The following is a 19,435-nucleotide window of genomic DNA, read 5'->3' as shown; positions in this document are numbered from 1 at the left end:
AGTCTACTTAAAACAAAAAGCCCATACGCAAAGGTCAGTAAAGCAAGAAGTATGATATATGGCCTCAGGGTAGCAAGTTATGGACTACTATAACGTTTTTGTTTGCCAGTGAACGCACACCTAATGCATAAACGTATATGTTTAACTTTACTTGGGGTATTTTCATCAGGATCACAAAACTTAAAAGGTGACCTCATCTTCTCATCATCCTTCTGTTCAGCAGAAGGAAAAGGCTGAAGAAAAGCACGTTTCCTTTCTGCTCACCGCCGCTTCCCTGACAGCTTCCAGCTGCCTCTCTGCCACGTCCCACCACAGACACCCGAGGACAGGGGCTGGCCTCGCTTGGTGTTCAGCCAGAAAAAACCCTGCGCTGCTCACACTCCACCTCCGGGTGGAAGTCACGGGAGAAGCCCCAGCCCTCGCCCCGCCGCCCCCGGACACGCCACCAGGCCGGGAGCGGGGCCGTGCTGCCGGGGCTCCTCCTCCCGCCGCCGCCGCCGCCGCGGGGCCGTCGCCGCTCGCAGGGTGGCAGCGCCGCGGGGCCGCCCGCCATGGCGGCCGCCCGCCGCCGCTCGGGGAGCTGACATGGCCCGGCCGAGCGGCGCGCAGCAGCTGCCGGCGGAGGCGGCCGCGGAGCCGCCGGAGAGCTACCAGCTGCGGCAGGAGAACGAGCTGCAGGCGCTGGAGTCCATCTACGGGCAGGACTTCCAAGATCTGCGGCAGGGCCGGGCCTGGAAGGTAGCGAGCGGGGCCCCGCGGCCCGGTGCGGGGAGGCGGCGAGCCTGCGGAGGCGCTCGGTCACCGTGCTTTATCCGCCCGCCTCGCTGGGCTTTATTTCATTTACTATTTATTTGGTCCCCGCGGCCTCTCGTCCTCCTACCTCCCGGCTGAACGGGAAGCCTAGCAAAACAAGTCTCCATCCTGGAGAGGAACAGAGCGGGTTTTAATTAATTGGCTTTTTTTTTTTTTAATGCTTCCGAATTCATTCCTTAGCTGACTAATTACATACCTGCTTAATTCATTCATCTCGTCGGCATACGTGTTGCTGATCTCTGCACATTCACTCTATACCGTGGCTTACTCTCACTGTGGCTGTTTTCCATCAGAACTTAATACTTACACTTAATTTTTTCTACAGTATTTTTTTTAATTACAACTGATTGCCCAGGTCTACTACTCATTACTCTTTTCCATTTCTCTTTCATGTCTGCAATGTCTTCTTGAGAATTTTTTTCCAGCTGCATCTGGTGGCACTGTTCTCCTGTACCCGGAGGTACTGGTCATTTACATCAGTCCCCCAAAACTTCACTGTTACTATCGTCTGTCTGTCCTCTTTTGTCTTTAGTTTCTACAAAGTATCATGGCTGCTAGTGTTTTTTCTGCCATGCACCCGAACCTAAAATTCTTGCAGAAACTGGTGACTTTTGGGGGGGAGGAGAGGGGCTGGAATTTAATGCTAGAAATGTCAGTAACTTCCCTAGTTCTTAGCAGCGCTGCTGGTCTCCCTCCCTATTAAATTCATACCTGATATCCTTTTGACTTTACCTGTACTTTTTCCCCTTGGAAATGCAACGGCAAAGTAGAGGGGATATTGACCATCTTTTAACTCGTTCCCATATTTGTTTTTCTGTGTCATCTTATTTGCATACCTGTTCCTAACATTACTAAGGTCTATTCCCTTTAAAAAAAATTCTAATTGAAAAGAAAAAGTTTAGAATGTTTATATGGCAATGTTCTACTTTAAAGAAAAAAAGACAATTTTAAGAGAATGGCAGGAAGGGCAATACTAGTTAAAATTACGTTTTATGCCAAAAATAAAAATATAAATACAACAAATTACTATCTATTTGGCCACGCAAGATGTGATGTTGTAGTCTATTGTCATAGCAGAAAATACTGATTGGTGTTTGTTAGTGAGCTAAAACAAACAGAAAATAAACAGTTTCATTCATATGTTGAATGTATTAATTTGTGATATTCCACAAATAACCTGTTACAGATTGTTAACTTTTTTTCTACTACCAGCCTACAGTAAGCAAAATAGGAAGATTTTATTATTAAGCTTCCTTTTTGCTCAGTCTGACTCACCTTTCTATTAACTGTAACTGCACTTATCTGAAAATGTTCTAAAATATATTGGATAAGCTGTGGTGAAGAACCACCTCACCTTCACTGAGCAGTATCAACACATTAGTGTATTATTTTCGTGGTCTGGATGGTCTAACCTGAATTCTGCCATGATACAGGTTGTGAGAGTTGTGTGCAATGATTCCTGCTTCAATTAAAACAACAACAACAACAAAACTTTTAAATCAAAGCTTTGTTTTCCATTTTAGGTACGACAACCTCCTGAAATTAATTTAGTTCTGCATCCTCAGGGATTGACTGGTGGTAATGAAGTATATGCCAAAGTTGATCTGTGGGTCAAGTGTCCACATACCTACCCTGATACGTGAGTATACATTAAAATATAACCTTTTTTTTTTTTCTGTGAACATTCATCTCTTTTCCATATTGAAATGTATGTTGAAAGAACATCTGGTTTTATTCATTGCTTATTTTTGCTTTCTGCATGTCTGTATTTGTTCAGCCTGTGGTATGAGGGGTGACCATAAAATTTTTTGCCTGAATTGGATGTGGTCTCTTGTGCAATGGACAATAATAGGGCTACATTTGTCAGGAAAAGATTGCAGCCCTGAGCTGTAACTTGAAGATAAGTAAGTGCAGGTGTACCTGTTAGCATCTTAGTGTTGTTTTGAAACTTTTTCAGCTCATGACCTATTCTGCTGATAGTGGGACTGACTCTTTATTTTTAAAACAATCTGTTGTCCTACTTGTACCTGCTATTCCTGTTTTCTGCTCTTGAAATCTCTACAGAGAAAGTAAAAAGAATTGCAGATAATAAGCACTCCTAGTGTTTTGGGTCAGCAAGTAATTTTGGGGTATAGAATTGCTGTGCAGGCACAGACCAAAACATTCCATTCAGTCCATATGTCACTGATTGTGTCCACAGCATAGCTGCCTTTAGATCATCCATTTGTACTGTGGCCTGAGGGGTGTACAAGGGAAGCGCTGTTCTCAGCCAAGTGATAGCTCAGTTATACCCTGTAGCGTGGGGCATAGCAGCCCATCTACTTTCTTTTGTTTGTTTGTTTATTTAAGTTAGCATAGCTATAGATGCTTTACTTGTTCCTATAAACGTTGTTTTTTCTTTTGCTTACTTAATTGCACGCTTCTTTATGTTTTTGTCACCTGTATAGTGGTGATAAATAAATTTTAAACACCTAAATATTATGCTAGTAATATTTGCAAAGAACTGCTACATAAGTTACTAGTTAAGAACAGCTGAATCATAAGAGACTGCAGGGGTTTCCTTGTTAGTTCTTCTGTTATGTGTAGCTGACAAGTAATGTACAACTAGAAAAATTAATGAGTATTAGATCAGATCTCTGACTTCATATCATGTATGTACTATTTATGTACTGCCTCACTGAGCATTGACCAATTGCCAAGTGACAATAAACTCCATTCCTTTTCCATCGCTGACCATTTTTTATCTGCCTTCTGTCTTACATGATAGCTTTTTACACTTTTTTTTTTTTTTTTTAATAAGGCCATTCTTTATGTTCTGTTGCTATCCCTCAGTGTCCCTGAAATAGAACTGAAAAATGCAAAAGGCTTGTCAAATGAGAAAATAAATGAATTAAAATCCAGACTAGCTGAACTGGCAAAACAGCGCTGTGGAGAGGTAAGAACTTTTCACTTGAGAAATAAGCTCTGGTCCTAAATAGTTCTAAAAAATGTATAATATAGTGAAATACATCCATATTGGAAGTATGATTTACCTTTTTTATTATAAATGTTTCTGTTTAATGAAAGTTCAGAATTTGCACACTTCCAAAATACAGTGTATAAGTAAAAATGCAAGCTTTATCCCCATTTAAAGGCAGATTTAAAGGCTCAGTTTGTTCCTAGTTATTTCACAGTATGAAAGGCAGTAACTAACTCTAAAACTGAGAACTTTGTGCACTTTTCAGTTTAATCTGAGTACTATAAGTGGCTATAGCTTTTAAAACAAACTGACCACACAGGGAGTTTTTCAGTATGATCTGGTTCATCCAATGCTGAACTGGAGGGTGAGAGACCGTGATTATAATACCAGCTCAGCAGTTGACTTCCTCTGGGGCTGTAGCACAGTCACTCCATGCCATTTTGCCTTTTTTCCTACTGTGGCTAGGAATATTGATACTTGACTTCTCCCTTGAATATGGTAAAAAGAGAAAGATGGAGAAATACATGAAGCATAGAAGTTGTATTTATTTTTAAAGGATTTTATAGCTCCCCAGGTGTGTTTGGTATTAAGGATACCTTTTTACATTGTTGCTGAGAACTGAAATGATTCGAAAAGTTAGTAGCAAACATCAAATTCTTTGTGAAAGCAGGGTTTATGGCATATTTCTTATCTCTATGTGGAAATGTTACAGGTGAGCACATTTGATTTGCTCTATTTGTCTTTTTGAACGTGAAAGATACACAGCTGGGGAAGTTACTATATGCTGCAATAATATTCTGCTTTCAATTTCCTAAGCCTGTCAGCTAAACAGGTTTGGCAGGGGTTGCTTCTCTTTTAGTGTTGCCACATCAATGCCTTTTTCCATTTGTATACTACACTGCTATTTATCTTTTTTTGGCCAACTTTAATACAGATACTTTCAAAAGAAAGATACTTCTAGCCAGATACTGTTTTGTTCATTATATTTAATGGCCAAGATTTTTATTTTTTTTTACAATGACTGCGCTATGGACAATTATAGCAAATACTAGAAACAAGGTTCAAACTTTCAAAGTAACCACAAAACCATGACATGTATTCTCAGTCTGCTCACAACTGACCCTTGGAGAGCTTATTGGCTTGTAGGGCTTTAAATCCCATTTTGATTTCTGATCTAATTGAAAGAAGCTACAAAAATGTTACAGGTTTTTCTAATAATTATCCAGAAGGAGGATCTTGCCTGATCCAGAAACATGCAGATACAGTTGTGAGTTACATGTACAGTACACATTTTTGATGAATGCAATACACAATGTAGTCTTGCATTATTTTCTCTGCTGGGAAAGGGAGTCAACTATTCTCTCTGCCTTGGCAGATACACTTTATTAAACTGTATTCAGCAATATTGAAAAAATGAAAATGCTTCAGTTACCTGTCAAACTGAACAACAGATGGATTTTTTTTTTAATTATTGGGATTTTTTTCTTTTTTTATACGTTTGCACATGCATGTTTGCTTTGCATTTTGAATAGTAACCTGGGAAAGATAATCTAGTTTGCACGTCAGTCATACGACTGCTTGAATTAATAGAGAAATGCTACTAGACTGATGAAAGCTTAAGTCCTGACAGGTCAATAGGCCATCAGTGTATACCTAGTTCGAGTAAACAGTAACTGAAAATTGATTTCATCCCGGCAAGCTGTGCAGCAGAATTTAGCTAAGGTTTCAGTGCAGTTCTTATTTTAGTAGTTGTAGTTTTAGAAATGTGAAATGCCTTACGTGGCTTTACAGTTCTAACTGTGAGGCTAGATTGCAGAGAAAGGATTGGATTTCTTGTTACGAATGAAAAAAGCAACTATTTTGTAGGAGTAGTAGCTACAGTGATAGACAATTTTAAAGGATTTATTCTGTTGTAGTTGATATGTCTTAAACATGTATCTTTGTGAATAGGAAAATATACCTGAAAGAAGGAGATAAGAAAAGGGATTTTGCAGGGAGGGAAGGGGGAAAGTGCTTAAATCTGTTTTTCAGTAATTTTCACCATCTGTGCTCCTGTGGTCAGGGATTTTTCATGTTACAGTTCATTAATAAATAGCTTTGACAAAAAGTACTGAAATACAGTAAATTAATCTGGTAAGTAACAAAATGAACAGTCACACACTGCTGTTGCTGTATTGCTTTTCTGAGTGGGGTATCATTTTACAATGTTCTTTGAATTCGTTCTTTCAGCTAGTTTGAGCTCTGCATGTCATTCACATTTATTTTCTTTCAGGTGATGATATTTGAACTTGCAGGACACATACAGTCATTTCTCAGTGAGTATAATAAACCACCTTCCAAGTCTTTTCATGAAGAAATGCTAAAAAATCATCAAAAAGAACAAGAAAGGTTGGCTCAGGAGGAATTGCGTAGGGCACAAGAAGTTAAAAGAAGAGAGGAGCAGGAGGTAAGAGAAATTAAAGTATGAATAACCCTGTATTGTTTATGTTATTATAACAATCTGTAGTAGATTTATGTGGCAAGGTTTTGCTAGCGGGGGGCTGCAGGGGTGGCTTCTGTGAGAAGAATCCAGAAGCTGCCCTGTGTTAGATAAGGGCCAGCCCCAAAGGGACCCACTGCTGCCCAGACCCAAGCCAATAAGCGATGTTGTTTGCGCCTCTGTGAGAGCAGATTTAAGAAAGGGAAAAAAACAACTGCTGCGCAACAGCAGCTGGGAGAGTGAGGAGTGAGAAACAGCCTTGCAGACACCGAGGTCAGTGAAGAAGGAGGGGGAGGAGGTGCTCCAGGCGCCAGAGCAGAAGTTCCCCTGCAGGCCATGGTGTCCCACAGTGGAGCTGGGTTCCACGCTGCAGCCCGTGGAGGAGCCCCCGGTGGAGCAGGTGGACCTGCCCCGAAGGAGGCTGCGGCCTGTGGAGGATCCCCACAGGAGCAGGCCCCGGGCTGGAGCTGCAGCCCGTGGAGAGGAGCCCACGCAGGAGCAGGTGACCTGGCAGGAGCTGCTGTCTGTGGGGGACCCACATTGGAGCAGTTTGCTTCTGACGGATGGACCCTTGTGGGAGCAGTTCTTGAAGAGCTGCTGCGTGTGGGAAGCCCCAGCAGGCTCAGTTCGGGAAGGACGGCATCCCGTGGGAGGGACCCCACGTGGAGCAGGGGCAGAGAGGGACCATGAAGGAGCAGCGGAGACAGAGTTAGGAACTGACCTCAGCCCCCGTTCCCTGTTCCCCTGTGCTGCTCAAGGGAAGGAGGTGAAATGGGGTGGATAGGGGGAAGATGTTTTTAGTTTGTTTTCTTTGTTTCTCACTTCTCTAGCTTGTGAGGATTAAGCAATAAATTTCTCTAATCTCCCTACACTGAGTCTGTGTTGCCCGTGACAATAATTGTTGAGTGATCTTCCTGTCCTTATCTCAACCCTTGAGCCCTTCTTATCATTTTTTCTCTCCCTTTCCCTTTGAGGAGGGGGAGTGAGAGAGCAGTTGTGGTGGAGCTCGGCTGCCCACCTGAGTAAAACCACCCTCCACACAATCATGATTTTGTAAGTCATCCTGCATAGCAATATGCCATAGGTTTTAAGGAATTATAGCTTATCAACTGACACTGACAGCTCTGACCAATAGGTACTATATGAACTATCTGCTGTTGTTGTTGTAACATTTTACCAATGAATTTTTAACCCTGAGAAATACTTGTGCAAACTTGAATGTTTGCACTGCTGAATGTTTGCAATGCTGAAGCAAACTTAAATGTTGATTAGTGATCCTATGGAAACCATTTATAAAGAGGACCTTATACAGAAGTGTGAGTAAATACGTTCAGTGTGTTCCATCTTAATCTGGGGAGTATTATCCAGATACATAGATAATCCTACCTTCCTTCACCATAGATTGACTGATATATTCACTATGACAAACTTCTCTAGAGAGCAATAAATTTAATCTAAAGAGACATATTTATTCTGCACTAGAAGTGAGGACATTCATCTGGGTCACAGAGAGAATTGTGGTGTGAAATCTCCACATTGTGGCAATACGGACATAATAGCTATTAATCTAAAAATAACTTTTTGGCTTATTTCTCAATATCCTTTCTGTGTATGAAACTTTATTGTTGGATCTGGCAGTAGAAGTTATTTTGTCTGAATTCCATTCACCTTCATCATACAGTTGATGGTATTTTGTCTTAACAGTTGTTTTTTTTATTATTAATATAATTTAATTTTATTCTTCTTAGATCTACAAATACTCTAACATTTTTTTTGAAAGGGTAAGATTAGCAGTTGCATTGTACATAGTGTTTGTTGCATGTTTAACAGCACTGAAATTCATTTCAGCAACGTGAAATCCTTAATGAGATTCAGAGACGGGAGGAAGAGAAAAGAGAAGAAAGAAAAAAGAAGGAGATTGCCAAACAGGTATTCTTTCTAAGCAGGTGTCCCAAAAACATTGCAGTACCTTTTTGTCAACTCTGTAGCACACAGAAATTTGAAAGAATAACGTGATTCAACTGTTCTTGATATCTTCTCTCATGCGGTGCTTTTATTAGATCTAGGTTAAAATAGCATCTTCTGTTCTTGATTTCATGGAATTTATTTCTGAAATAAAACTAACTGTAAGGGAAAATAATTTATTGGAATCTTTTTAGTGTTCTGAGATGAATCTTTTTAAACAGACGTAGAATAGTGTGGTAATGTGTCAACAGTTTCATTGCAAAGCATCCTTACGTTTCTGCCCATAGACAGTGCTGAAATGTGCTGTCTGAATCTCAGCACTTCTTCCTCAGCTTCACCTGTACATTTATTATGGAAACCTATTTTCTTCTGTGATCTAGATTACTTTATAGAATAATAGTCAAGTATACCCACATATTTTGAGGATAGTTTCTGTACTCACTTGGTATTTTTCCTGATTTATAGGAACGTCTGGAAATAGCTGCTCAGACAAGTCAAGAAAATTCTCACAGGAGAGATACTGCAGGGTACAGAGTTGCTTCCAGTTTGAATGGGAACTGTTTGGAACATGGAGTGAATAATAAACACCGCCCAAATTCAGCTGGACGTTCAAAGTATGTATGTCACTTTGCACGTGGATTTTTTAGTTGCAGTTTGTATTTGACAGTTGTTTCTGTATGGTATTTGATAATCCAGAAATCCGCTTTCCTATCTCATTGCTAATCTTAGTATAATCAAATGAGATGCTGTCTGTGTCTGTGGAACAAGACGTCTCAAAAGTTTGTGTTACTATGCTTTAACGTTGAACACGTACAATGGACTAATACTGACTTACCACACAATTGTTCTTACATTATGTCTTCTTTGCATTTTGTGTTCTTAACAAAAATACAAAAAGGCAGAGTTACTTATTCTAACAATGATAAAAATAATCAAAAATGATCTAGAAGTGCCCTGGTACTGTATTTGTAGAGTTAAGCAAAAAAGCTAAGCCTGTTTAGTTTTCTGAGGTCTGTCTTTACAAGGACAGCGGTGCCCTTGGTTTGTATGTTCATGAAGCCTGAAATTTTGGCTACTGGGACTTAAACTTTCAGAAGATTATTTTAAATGTTTTTAATTTCATTTATAAAATATATTTGAGTTCAGAAGGCCAGATGCTTTCTTTGTATGTTGTTCTTTATACAACTCTAGTGAAGTGACATCTCCGATGTATGTACTTTCTTTTTTCTTAAATTCAGTATTTTGAAGGAGTTTCTACATGACCCTTCATATACTCCTGTGATCTCTATACATAATTGCATTTATTTGGAGGAACCGCTGTGTAACGGTGATACTTCTATTTTGAAGTAGATTGTACTAAGATGAAGCGGAGGTTGGTTTGAGATAGTGGTCTTGAGTTCTTTCTGATCTTAAATGCAGCTCCATACATGCATGTGAGAAGGTTTGGAATATACCACTTCATTGGTTTTTGTTGTTGTTTTGGCATTTTGTGTGGGTTTTTTTGTTTGTCTGTTTTTTTGCAAAACTTTCTCCTTCTTGCAGGATTAATTTAGAGGAGTAAAAGCAAATGGCAAACCCATTTTAAGTTGGGAAAAATAATTAAGCTAAAGCTGGAATGATCTTTAAAAAACTGCATATATTTGCTTTTTGTTATATTTTGAAAGATAATACAAATCAAGACATACTTAGGTATTTTTCAGAGCAGTAATATGTTTGTTGTGGTGGTTGTTGTTGTTATTACTATTATGTTTTCCAAACTGAAGATGTCATCCTCAGCTGCAGAAGTTTTAAGGTTTGGATTGAACTCCTTGATGATTCAATTCCTGGCTTTGATTTTAGACACCCAGTGCAAAATGTTGTTTGTAAAATGCTGAATTTCTAATCAGATGTTTATGTTTACACTAACTCAGTATCTTTGATGAATGTTATAATTGGATACAAAGTGTCTGAAAACTAATCCCATGGCAGAAATGATATCTTCAGGAACTAGGGACTGCAACAATATTTTTTTGAGACAGAGAAACATTTTCTGTCCACATTGCAGACGAGAACGCCAATTTTCTGTTGGTAATAATGAAGAGTCCACCAGCAATTACGAGGTATTGAACTTCAGCACAAGTGCTGGGCAACTTACTGTCCATAAAGGAAAATGTTTAGGTAAGCAAAATAATATTTGCAGTTTGAAATGCTGTTTTGGGAGCTGTTGTTTCTGGGGGGGCAGAGAACTTGAACAATGTTACCAGGTACAGAGTAGCAAGGGAGAGAGAATATTGTTGTGGAATATGAAATGTCACAGCCAGGATTGGGAGGGAGTAATAAGCAAAATTACTTTGTGATAAATATTTCATATTTTCTTAAGATTATTTTAAGTAAATATTTGCTTCTTCTGAAACAATTACGTAACTGAATAGCAATACCAAAAAAACACCTGCTCAACGTTTTATATTCTGTTCATAACTAAAATAACTCCCCAAACAGATATTTTTTTTTAATTTAAATAAATAGCTAGCTTGTCAAATACACATTGCCACCAAGCAAGAAGTCATTTAACTTTCGGAAATGTGAAACCAGTGGTAAGAGCAGGGTTAGGGATACAGGCTTTTTCTCCCACCATTGCTGCTGATAGCAATGGGATGAAAGCAGCAGTTTTAGCGGCCACTAAATACATGCAAGAGTAGGAGACTTTTGGAGATGAAAGGCCTCCATGGAGTGCCATGTAAGTGGACCATAAAATGTTTTTGTTGTTCTTTTTCAACATAGCGCTTCCTCAGTGGCAGGATAAGCAATCTAAAAGTCTCTGGTGCAAAAATAATTTTATTATATTGCAGTTTGATGATGAACAGTTATGTCCATAGAGTTTGGCATTTGTTCAGCAGGAAGAGTATTCAGTTACTGAAACGTGAAATTCTTAAAATGTGCAGCAATTTCTGCCAATATGCTGTAGTTTCCATTTGACTAGTGTTAGTTTATTTTATCTACATAGAATTTACATTTGTCAGAGCTGATATTTTTCAGGCCACATGTAGGTACAGATTTTGTTTAGTTGTAAGTAGTTCTACATTTCGAGAATTGTAGAAAGCAGTGTTTCTTTAGCATTTGCAGGAGCTCTTGTCAAGTCTTTAGGAAAAAAGAGAAACTATCTTCCTCTTCTCTCCCTTCGTATATAGGCAAGGATGAACAGCTTGGTAAATCAGTCTACAATGCATTGGAAATTCACAGTGGAGACTTTGTTTTAGTATATGAGTGGGTTCTACACTGGCAAAAAAAGATGGGAAAATTTCTTACAACGCACGAAAGAGAAAAGATTGAGAAGTGTAAGAAGCAGGTAATGCCCATAGGTTGCACTTGGCTTGATAAAGTTTAGGGGGTGTTCAACACGTTTGATAGAACTGCTAATTTATGTTAAGCTTGGGAGGGTGGTGATGAGCCTGAAAAGTTCAGAGTTTTCCACTTCAGAGGAAAATTAACATGTTGGGGTATTCAGGAGTACATTTAAAGTAATACAACTACACGGAAGTGTACTTACAAGTATGCATAAATAAAATAATAAAATATTACAATTCTGAAGAAAGAGGAAATCAAACGTGCCTGGCAGAAACCAGAGTTGTTCTTGCCCCTTGTCTACAATACATTCTTTTCACATAAGGATGAGGATGTCATATACTGTATATATTTTTTTGTATTATCTATTTTATAAATTGTGTGTTCGTGAAATATGACACAATGCATGTTATGTTGTTTTTCTCTAACAGCTTCAGGGTGCAGAGACAGAGTTCAGCTCACTGACAAAGCTAAGTCACCCAAACATAGTGCATTATATATGTATGAACCTTAAAGAACGGGATGATTCAATTGTGGTGGACATTTTAGTGGAGCACATAAGTGGTTACAGCCTTTCTACCTACTTGCACAAAGAGACTCCGGTTCCAGTTGCGCAGTTGCGCCATTATGTGACCCAGATTTTGTCAGCTCTCGACTACTTGCACAGTAATTCAGTCGTGCACAAAGTTCTTTGTGCTTCCAGTATCCTGGTAGATGCTGAAGGAAACATCAAGGTGACAGACTACAGCATTTCCAAGCGCTTAGCTGATATCTGCAAAGCAGATGTTTTTGAGCAGACCAAAGTTCGTTTTAGTGAGGATGCTCTTCCCAGCAAACCTGGAAAAAAAGGAGATGTGTGGAGTCTGGGCTTGCTTCTGCTTTCACTCAGCCAGGGCCAAGTAACGAAGGAATATCCAGTTGCTGTTCCTAGCAATTTACCTGCTGACTTCCAAGACTTTCTGGAAAAGTACGTGTTTGCTGCATTCCTGTATCTTCTTCTCTTTTATATTATTTTTTTATTTTTTTATTTTTAAGGCTCAAACAGTTTTTCAAAAGATCAGCTAAATCCCCACTAGTCGTAGTGTCACTAGTCGTAGTTTTTTAGAGAAGAGGCGTTTTCTTGCTCCAGACTCAGGCTGCTAATCTGGGATTCAGGAGAGCAGATCTGGTGCTCTCTTCTGCTCTGTTCTGCCACCAGCTTTGTGTGGATAAGTCATTAGTCTCGCTTTGCCTCTGATTCCATCAGAATTGGTAAAGGTGATCATTCCTTAACAGAAATCTGTTTGAACGTTTAGGTCTGATATAGGATAGTTCTTTGAACAGTTCTCTTTTTGGGTTGCTAACAGATGTGTTTGCTTGGAAGATAAGGAAAGATGGACTCCTCAGCAGCTGTTACAACATAGTTTCATAAACATTCCACAAATGAAAACACCTGTAGCAGAAGAAAATCTAGATGGTGAGAAACTCGGTTCTTTCTGTATTCTGTTAAGTAATAACTGGACCACATGCCTGCAGTAACAGAAAAATTGGGCTGTACAATTTTGAGCATCAAAATTGTGTTTGTGCAAGTGCTTTGCAATAACTAATCTAGAAGTTAAAGATCACACCAGCTTATAGGTCCATGACTAGCTGGGGTGGTCTGACTGTTGTTTCCTCATCGGTAGAGAAAGCTGATGCTTTAATTAAGCCTGGAAATTCCTCCGCCTTCTGCATCATGTAAATGTCAGATTTTATTTTCTTCCCAGAAGATTGTGTTTCAGTGAGATGTCTTCCTTCATTGTATTCTGTTCAAATTACTTACTTTGTCCAGTATAATTAACGTTGGTAATGAAACACTGTATTAAGGTTTATTCTTATACCGGAGCTTAACTCTACTCAGCAGAGCACTTCCGTATCTTAGGTTTTAGTTGTACTTGGTTATTTAGGGTTTATCTTCTTCCTAATGCTTGTTTGACAGTGCCTAGTGCCTTATCGCCGTACCCCTGTACCAGTGCTGGTAACCATGATGTCCTCATTACAGATTCAGCAGGTGTAGATTGCATTGAAACAGTTGTACCAAGCGGTCAGATATCCAGCGCTTCATTCTTCACAGAAACACAGAGACAATTTTCACGCTATTACAATGAGTTTGAAGAGCTAAAATTACTTGGCAAAGGAGCTTTTGGAGCAGTCATCAAGGTACGGTATAAAAATTATTTTTCCCACTATTGAATCCTTTTTGGAATGTGTTTGTTTTCTCTGAAGCAAAACAGTGTACTCAATATTTACTTGGTTTTGTTGATGATTTTCTAGTGTCCTGTACCTGTATTGTGTTTTTTTTATGTGGAATTGAGTAGGCTGATAAGTTTTGTTAGAGATTACTGGGATCGTAGGGAGAGGTCCATCAGTATGGGGAAGTTTGCATTTGAATTGCAGTCATTTCCCAGGTGGAGGAGGGAAAACTTCCCACTTCCATGAAGTTATTCTACTTCTGACTCTATTTGGTAGAGCGTTTATAAGCATTTGACTTCAGATTTGTTCGAATTTTGCAGGTGCGAAATAAGCTTGATGGTTGCTATTATGCTGTTAAACGTATCCGCATAAACACTGCCAGCAAGCAGTTTCGGAGGATTAAGGGGGAAGTAACGTTACTTTCTCGCTTGAACCATGAAAACATTGTGAGGTATTACAATGCTTGGATAGAAAAACATGAAAGTCCTGCTCCCATTGCTCCATCATCTGAAACACCTGAAGAGAAGAGAGTGCCCACCAAAGCAGATCTCATCCTTACCACTGAAGAGTCAAGTGATGTGGAAGCCAATGCTCCTCCCCCAGTTCTGACAAGTTCAGTTGAGTGGAGTACTTCATGTGAAAGATCCTCCAGCAACAAGTTCAGCGGAGCTGATCAGGAATCCAGTGATGATGACGATGATGATGGCGATGGGGTGTTCTCACATTCGTTTTTGTAAGATGTCTTCATTATTAGCTCTGTAGGGAACACTAGCATGGCTGAGTATTCCAGGCTTGTGTCTTTTATCATTCTCATTTGTGTCAGTGGCAATTCACTGCATTTTCGGTCTGTCCTCTGGTAATAAATTACTGTACTTGCCAGCAGTTGGATAGCCGCGGAGAGGAAAATTTGTAGTTAAAAACTGTCAGTATAAGAGGAAGATGTTGGCTTAGGCTTTTAGAAGTTTCTTAGCATCTGTTTCAGAATGCATGGCTGTTTACTTTTATGTTAGACTATCTTCCAACCTTAAGACATACATTTTTAATAAACAATACCAGAGAGATTAAAAATCCTGAAAAATACCTTACTCCTTCTTTCTTCTTTTGATTTTATTTACATATTCAATACCTCTCGCTGTGTGTGGGGTGGTTCTTTCACATGTGTTTTTGTTGCTGTTGTTTAAGCATTGGATCATAAATGAACTTACCTCAGTTTTTCTTACTGAAGGCAGAAATGAAATTTTACTGATGTAAATATATGCCTCCATTTTAAGAGACTGAGCTGTTGAAGGAAGTTTAGCTTTGCAAGCAGGATACTTTTATTTCCATCTGTTTGTTTAAGGCATATAGGTCCTTCAAGAGAAACTTAAAAGAAGGAAATTATTCTTTTTCAGCAAATATACGCTTCAGGTTTCATAATAAATATTTTGGTAACGTTTACTTCAGGAATACCAAAACTTTTTTTTTTTTTTTTTTTTTTAAATAGGCCAACCACAGACTCCGAAAGTGAAATAATTTTTGATAACGAGGATGAAAACAGTAAAGGTCATCCTCCAGTAAGTATAAAGATAAAGCTAGTGAAAATGCTAAGATCATAAAATAGTCTTTGACAAGCAAACAGGTTGGTTGGTAGGTTTTGTTTCATGTTTTGTGTAAACACAGGCTCATACAGGGTTATGCTCATGACAGCAAATGTGCCATCAGGAGCTACATAAAAATATACCTGATGCAACTAATCTGGATTCTGTTTCTCACAGTGTCATTGAGCTAAATGTGAGTCACATTTCGTAGTCATGAGCCTGGTTAGTGCAAGTTTAAGACATGTATGTACATGATTTATCAATTCACCATCTGGATTGCCTTACATCATACGAAAGTTGAAATTCTGTTCTCTTTTTAGGGGACGTAAAGCAGTGTGTTTGCTCATACTAGCCATTTTCTCAAAGTGGTGACGTGTTTGTAGCAGTCAAAGAGAGATGAGAGGTCAGCATAATGTATGTGAGGTTTTAGTTGTTCTTAAGATTTTGAATCACAACACTTTTAGTGAAAAGTCAGACCACTATATCACTAGAAAGATAATACATAGAACTTTCTACAGCATGTAGAATCTGTCATTGCCAATCCTGATGATTTGTAAAATGCTACCATGGATGCTTATCTTCTTCTTCTTTCTGTTGAAATGTACATTGGCATGACAAAGCTTTCAACCTATATTTAATACGATGGCAGTACACTTACTATCATGGAAGGATAGAGAGGATTTATATAATATGTCAAAGTTATTGTGTTTTTTTCATTATTCATTTTACTAGATACGCTTTGTATATTGCAGTTTCAAAGGTGGTGTTTTTTGTTTGTTTTAAACATCACACATTTTGAAATTTAGATTTTGTCCAGACCTTCTGGAAGACTTTTCTTCAGTGTCTAATTATGACAAAAATGTTATTCGTTCTCACTTTTGAAAGTGAGAGTTGGGTCATACCTGCTTTTCTAGCGGATTTAGAAGCAGCAGTGTTATAAAAATGTCAATATATTATTTTGCTAATGTTAAAACCCAGTCATAGAAGACAAGTTTTCATGAATGTGTTCTACCCACTAAAGAATAGTAGTATGCATAAAAAAAACCTCTGGACAGCTTCCTGTAGCTATTTCTTCTGTTATTTTTACTGTGACACAGGATGAAGAAGGCAATGAAAAGAGTAGCCATGAAGAAGACAGGATACCAGTCATTCAGACAGTGCATTACCTGTACATTCAGGTTAGTCTGGCTGTAGCCCTAGTCTGGGAGGGAGGCACAACTAGATGGAATTAAATTTTTATACGATTGTTTGCACATGCTGTGCATACACATAATATAATCAGTTAAGGATACAAGTAAAATAAAGCCAAAGATGCTTGGAAGTTTGGTTTAAACATGGATTATGCCTAGACTGCTTTCATCTTGTTTATAACATTTATGTTTGAGAATGGACTGCTAAACAAGCTAGTACCATTGTCCCTGAAAATGGGATAGGACCCATAAGTGAGTTCATGTTTTCTAGCTAAAATACATCTCTCCAGAAAATTCCAAACAGCTGAATATTTTGGTGATACCTGCTTCTGAAATGTGTTTTACAGAACCAGGCATTAACATGCTCACATACGCAAGTTTATGATTTCTTTTTTGTTTTTTTTTCCTTTTTAACAAAACTGCTCTTTTCTCCCTCTCTCCCCTACATATGCACAACTGAAGATGGAGTATTGTGAAAAGAGCACATTAAGGGATACCATTGACCAAGGATTATATGAAGACACCAGTCGGCTTTGGAGGCTTTTCCGAGAAATTTTAGATGGGTTAGCTTACATCCATGAAAAGGTTAGTAAGTATGACAGTTATTGTCCATAATATATATGTCACGATACATTCAACTCTACTCTATTCAATTTTGAGGATTTGATTCTGTATAATTGTGTTTATTAGCAAGTTTTGTTCCTTATTCTTCCTATTATTATTCAGTTCTAGGGCTTTAGAATGTATTATCATAAATTTGAGTTTTGTAATGATTCACTTCAGATCTTTCCTTTTGTCATAAAAAAAAACTACCTTTAAAAACATTGCATTAGGTACCTATTAGCACTAAAGATTGTTTCTATCTTCTGGCCTAGTGACTAGTCTTACTTCAAAATTAATCATCAGTGACTTAATGCACTAAATTTTCCACTGTATATAGAATAATTAAATTATGTAATACTGTTTTTCAGTCTACTATAAAGACTTACATTTTGCATTGTGTTTCTTGTTTCACATGCTGTTGGTCTTTTTTTGTTGTTCTCCTGCTATAACAGGGAATGATCCACAGAGACTTGAAACCTGTGAACATTTTTTTAGATTCCGATGATCATGTGAAAATTGGTGATTTTGGTTTAGCTACAGATCATCCAGCAAATACAGTGAGTACAGCTGAAAGTGAATGAAGCAACTTTCATTTTGTGTTGTAATATTACATGATTATTACATGATTCCATGTAATATTACATGAATATATTACATATTACATGTAATGTTATATGAATATACATTGAATATACATGAAAATAGAAAATAATGCTCATCAGACTTTATTGTGAATGCCATAAATATTTTTATTTCTAAGAGTCTAGAATTAAATTGTGTACTGCAAACCAAAGCAGCAAGAAAAGCCAACAGCAGCATTTCAAGTGCCATGTACAATATATCTGTTTTCCTGATTTCAGGCAATCTCTAAACAAGAAGAAAATCACTCGGATAGTTTTGCTAAGTCTGACCCATCAGGTTAGTATACATAGTAGCTTGCTTCAAATGATTTTAAGCAAAGTTCTGTTTTCTGCAATACTGTGTACACTGTTAGAACTTACAGTCATTGTTTGAAAATGACTTTGTGTGTTTGTGTTTTGTTTGTTTGTTTTGGAAAAAAAAAAATTCCAACGTCTGGGTGGATATGTTACATATAATCTAGCAGTTTTGCCAATTATCTGATTGAATTTGTTTCCACTGTTAGCCTTCTGCCACAGACTGGTGCTTTCATTATGGTGGGTTACGTAGAGATCCTGTATATCTGTTCTATCTGTACTTACGTTCTCTTAACTGTGTAGGACAATTTCAAGACTTGAGGGAGTTTTGTTTGGTTTTGTTATTGGTTTTGTTAGGCTGAATTTTTTGTTTTGAGAAAACGTTAGTATATGTGTATCTTAAGATGAATGAGTGTATTGTGAGATTTAGTTGTATCATGTGCTGATCTACTACAGTTCTGTAAAGCAGTAGGTAGGATGTAGATAGTATAGACAGACACGTATACTTGACATATGAAGGTAAGAACTGTTTTGCAAACTGTTCTTGACTGGTTATCTATTGTGAAGGACTGCATTCCACCCTGAAAGAAACAAAGACAAAAGATGAGTGAAATTTCCTGACTTTGATGCTGCGTTTCTTTCCTGCTGTCTTGAAACTCATGCTTTTATCTTTTCATGTGTAGGTAGTTTGACAGGAATGGTTGGTACTGCGCTGTATGTCAGTCCAGAGGTCCAAGGAAACACTAAGTCTACATATAATCAGGTATGATTAAGTAGACTTAATAAAAAGGCAGCATGGAATCTGAGGTACTAGGTACAATGCACATCACTCATGCTCAACAAAGGTGAATTTGAGATGGAAAAGGATGTGGTGGGACTTCTGAGATAATCAAGGGAATGAGAAATATTCTTGTGGGACCAAGGTGGAAGGATATAGGCAAGGCAAGACAGTTATTTGGGCTGTGCTCTAACTGTGTTTACATGCAAACTACCTGAAGTTGAAAGGTGGATCTTTGTAAGCGAATAGGTTAGAAATCTTACAATCTTTAGCTAAAGTAAAATGTCATCATCTGAAGTATATCTTGCTCTCCTGGATTCCTAGATTGTGATTTTGGGGGGTGGCAGTACTTTTTTTTTTCTTTACGGAGGATTCTGTTTATATACAGAAATCAGCTGAATTTCAAACCAAGAATGATTTCAAAGTGAAGCAGAGCCCTTTATGTCATTGCAGTGCTGCGAAGATAAAAGATTCTGAAGTCTACCAAATCTTAATTGATTACATCATTTAACAAAAATTAAACAACAACAACAAAAGCCAACCCACACCTCTCTTATGCTCTCTAATGTGAAATTTAAACAAAATATTATGTTTCTCTGCTGTC

At 38.2% G+C, this 19,435-nt stretch overlaps 1 protein-coding gene across 1 annotated transcript in view; it reads left to right on the top strand.

The window, feature by feature from the left end:
- Positions 1 to 508: 508 nt before the first annotated feature.
- The window catches only part of EIF2AK4 (eukaryotic translation initiation factor 2 alpha kinase 4), a 37,814-nt gene continuing 18,887 nt past the window's right edge, over positions 509 to 19,435 (top strand). The window contains 18 exon segments of the mRNA XM_040560345.1: positions 509 to 738; positions 2,337 to 2,452; positions 3,646 to 3,748; positions 6,045 to 6,218; positions 8,100 to 8,180; positions 8,682 to 8,830; positions 10,261 to 10,373; positions 11,384 to 11,541; positions 11,969 to 12,504; positions 12,884 to 12,993; positions 13,558 to 13,715; positions 14,069 to 14,481; positions 15,232 to 15,301; positions 16,423 to 16,503; positions 16,978 to 17,100; positions 17,571 to 17,675; positions 17,979 to 18,036; positions 18,737 to 18,816. Of these exon segments, the coding sequence (XP_040416279.1) occupies positions 586 to 738; positions 2,337 to 2,452; positions 3,646 to 3,748; positions 6,045 to 6,218; positions 8,100 to 8,180; positions 8,682 to 8,830; positions 10,261 to 10,373; positions 11,384 to 11,541; positions 11,969 to 12,504; positions 12,884 to 12,993; positions 13,558 to 13,715; positions 14,069 to 14,481; positions 15,232 to 15,301; positions 16,423 to 16,503; positions 16,978 to 17,100; positions 17,571 to 17,675; positions 17,979 to 18,036; positions 18,737 to 18,816 (2,781 nt within the window). The 5' untranslated portion in view covers positions 509 to 585.

This window comes from Cygnus olor, chromosome 5 (assembly GCF_009769625.2).
Source record: "Cygnus olor isolate bCygOlo1 chromosome 5, bCygOlo1.pri.v2, whole genome shotgun sequence".
Lineage (NCBI taxonomy): Eukaryota > Metazoa > Chordata > Aves > Anseriformes > Anatidae > Cygnus > Cygnus olor.
The sequence above is the reverse complement of the archived record's forward strand: the minus strand, read 5'-3'. Positions and strand labels throughout refer to the sequence as shown.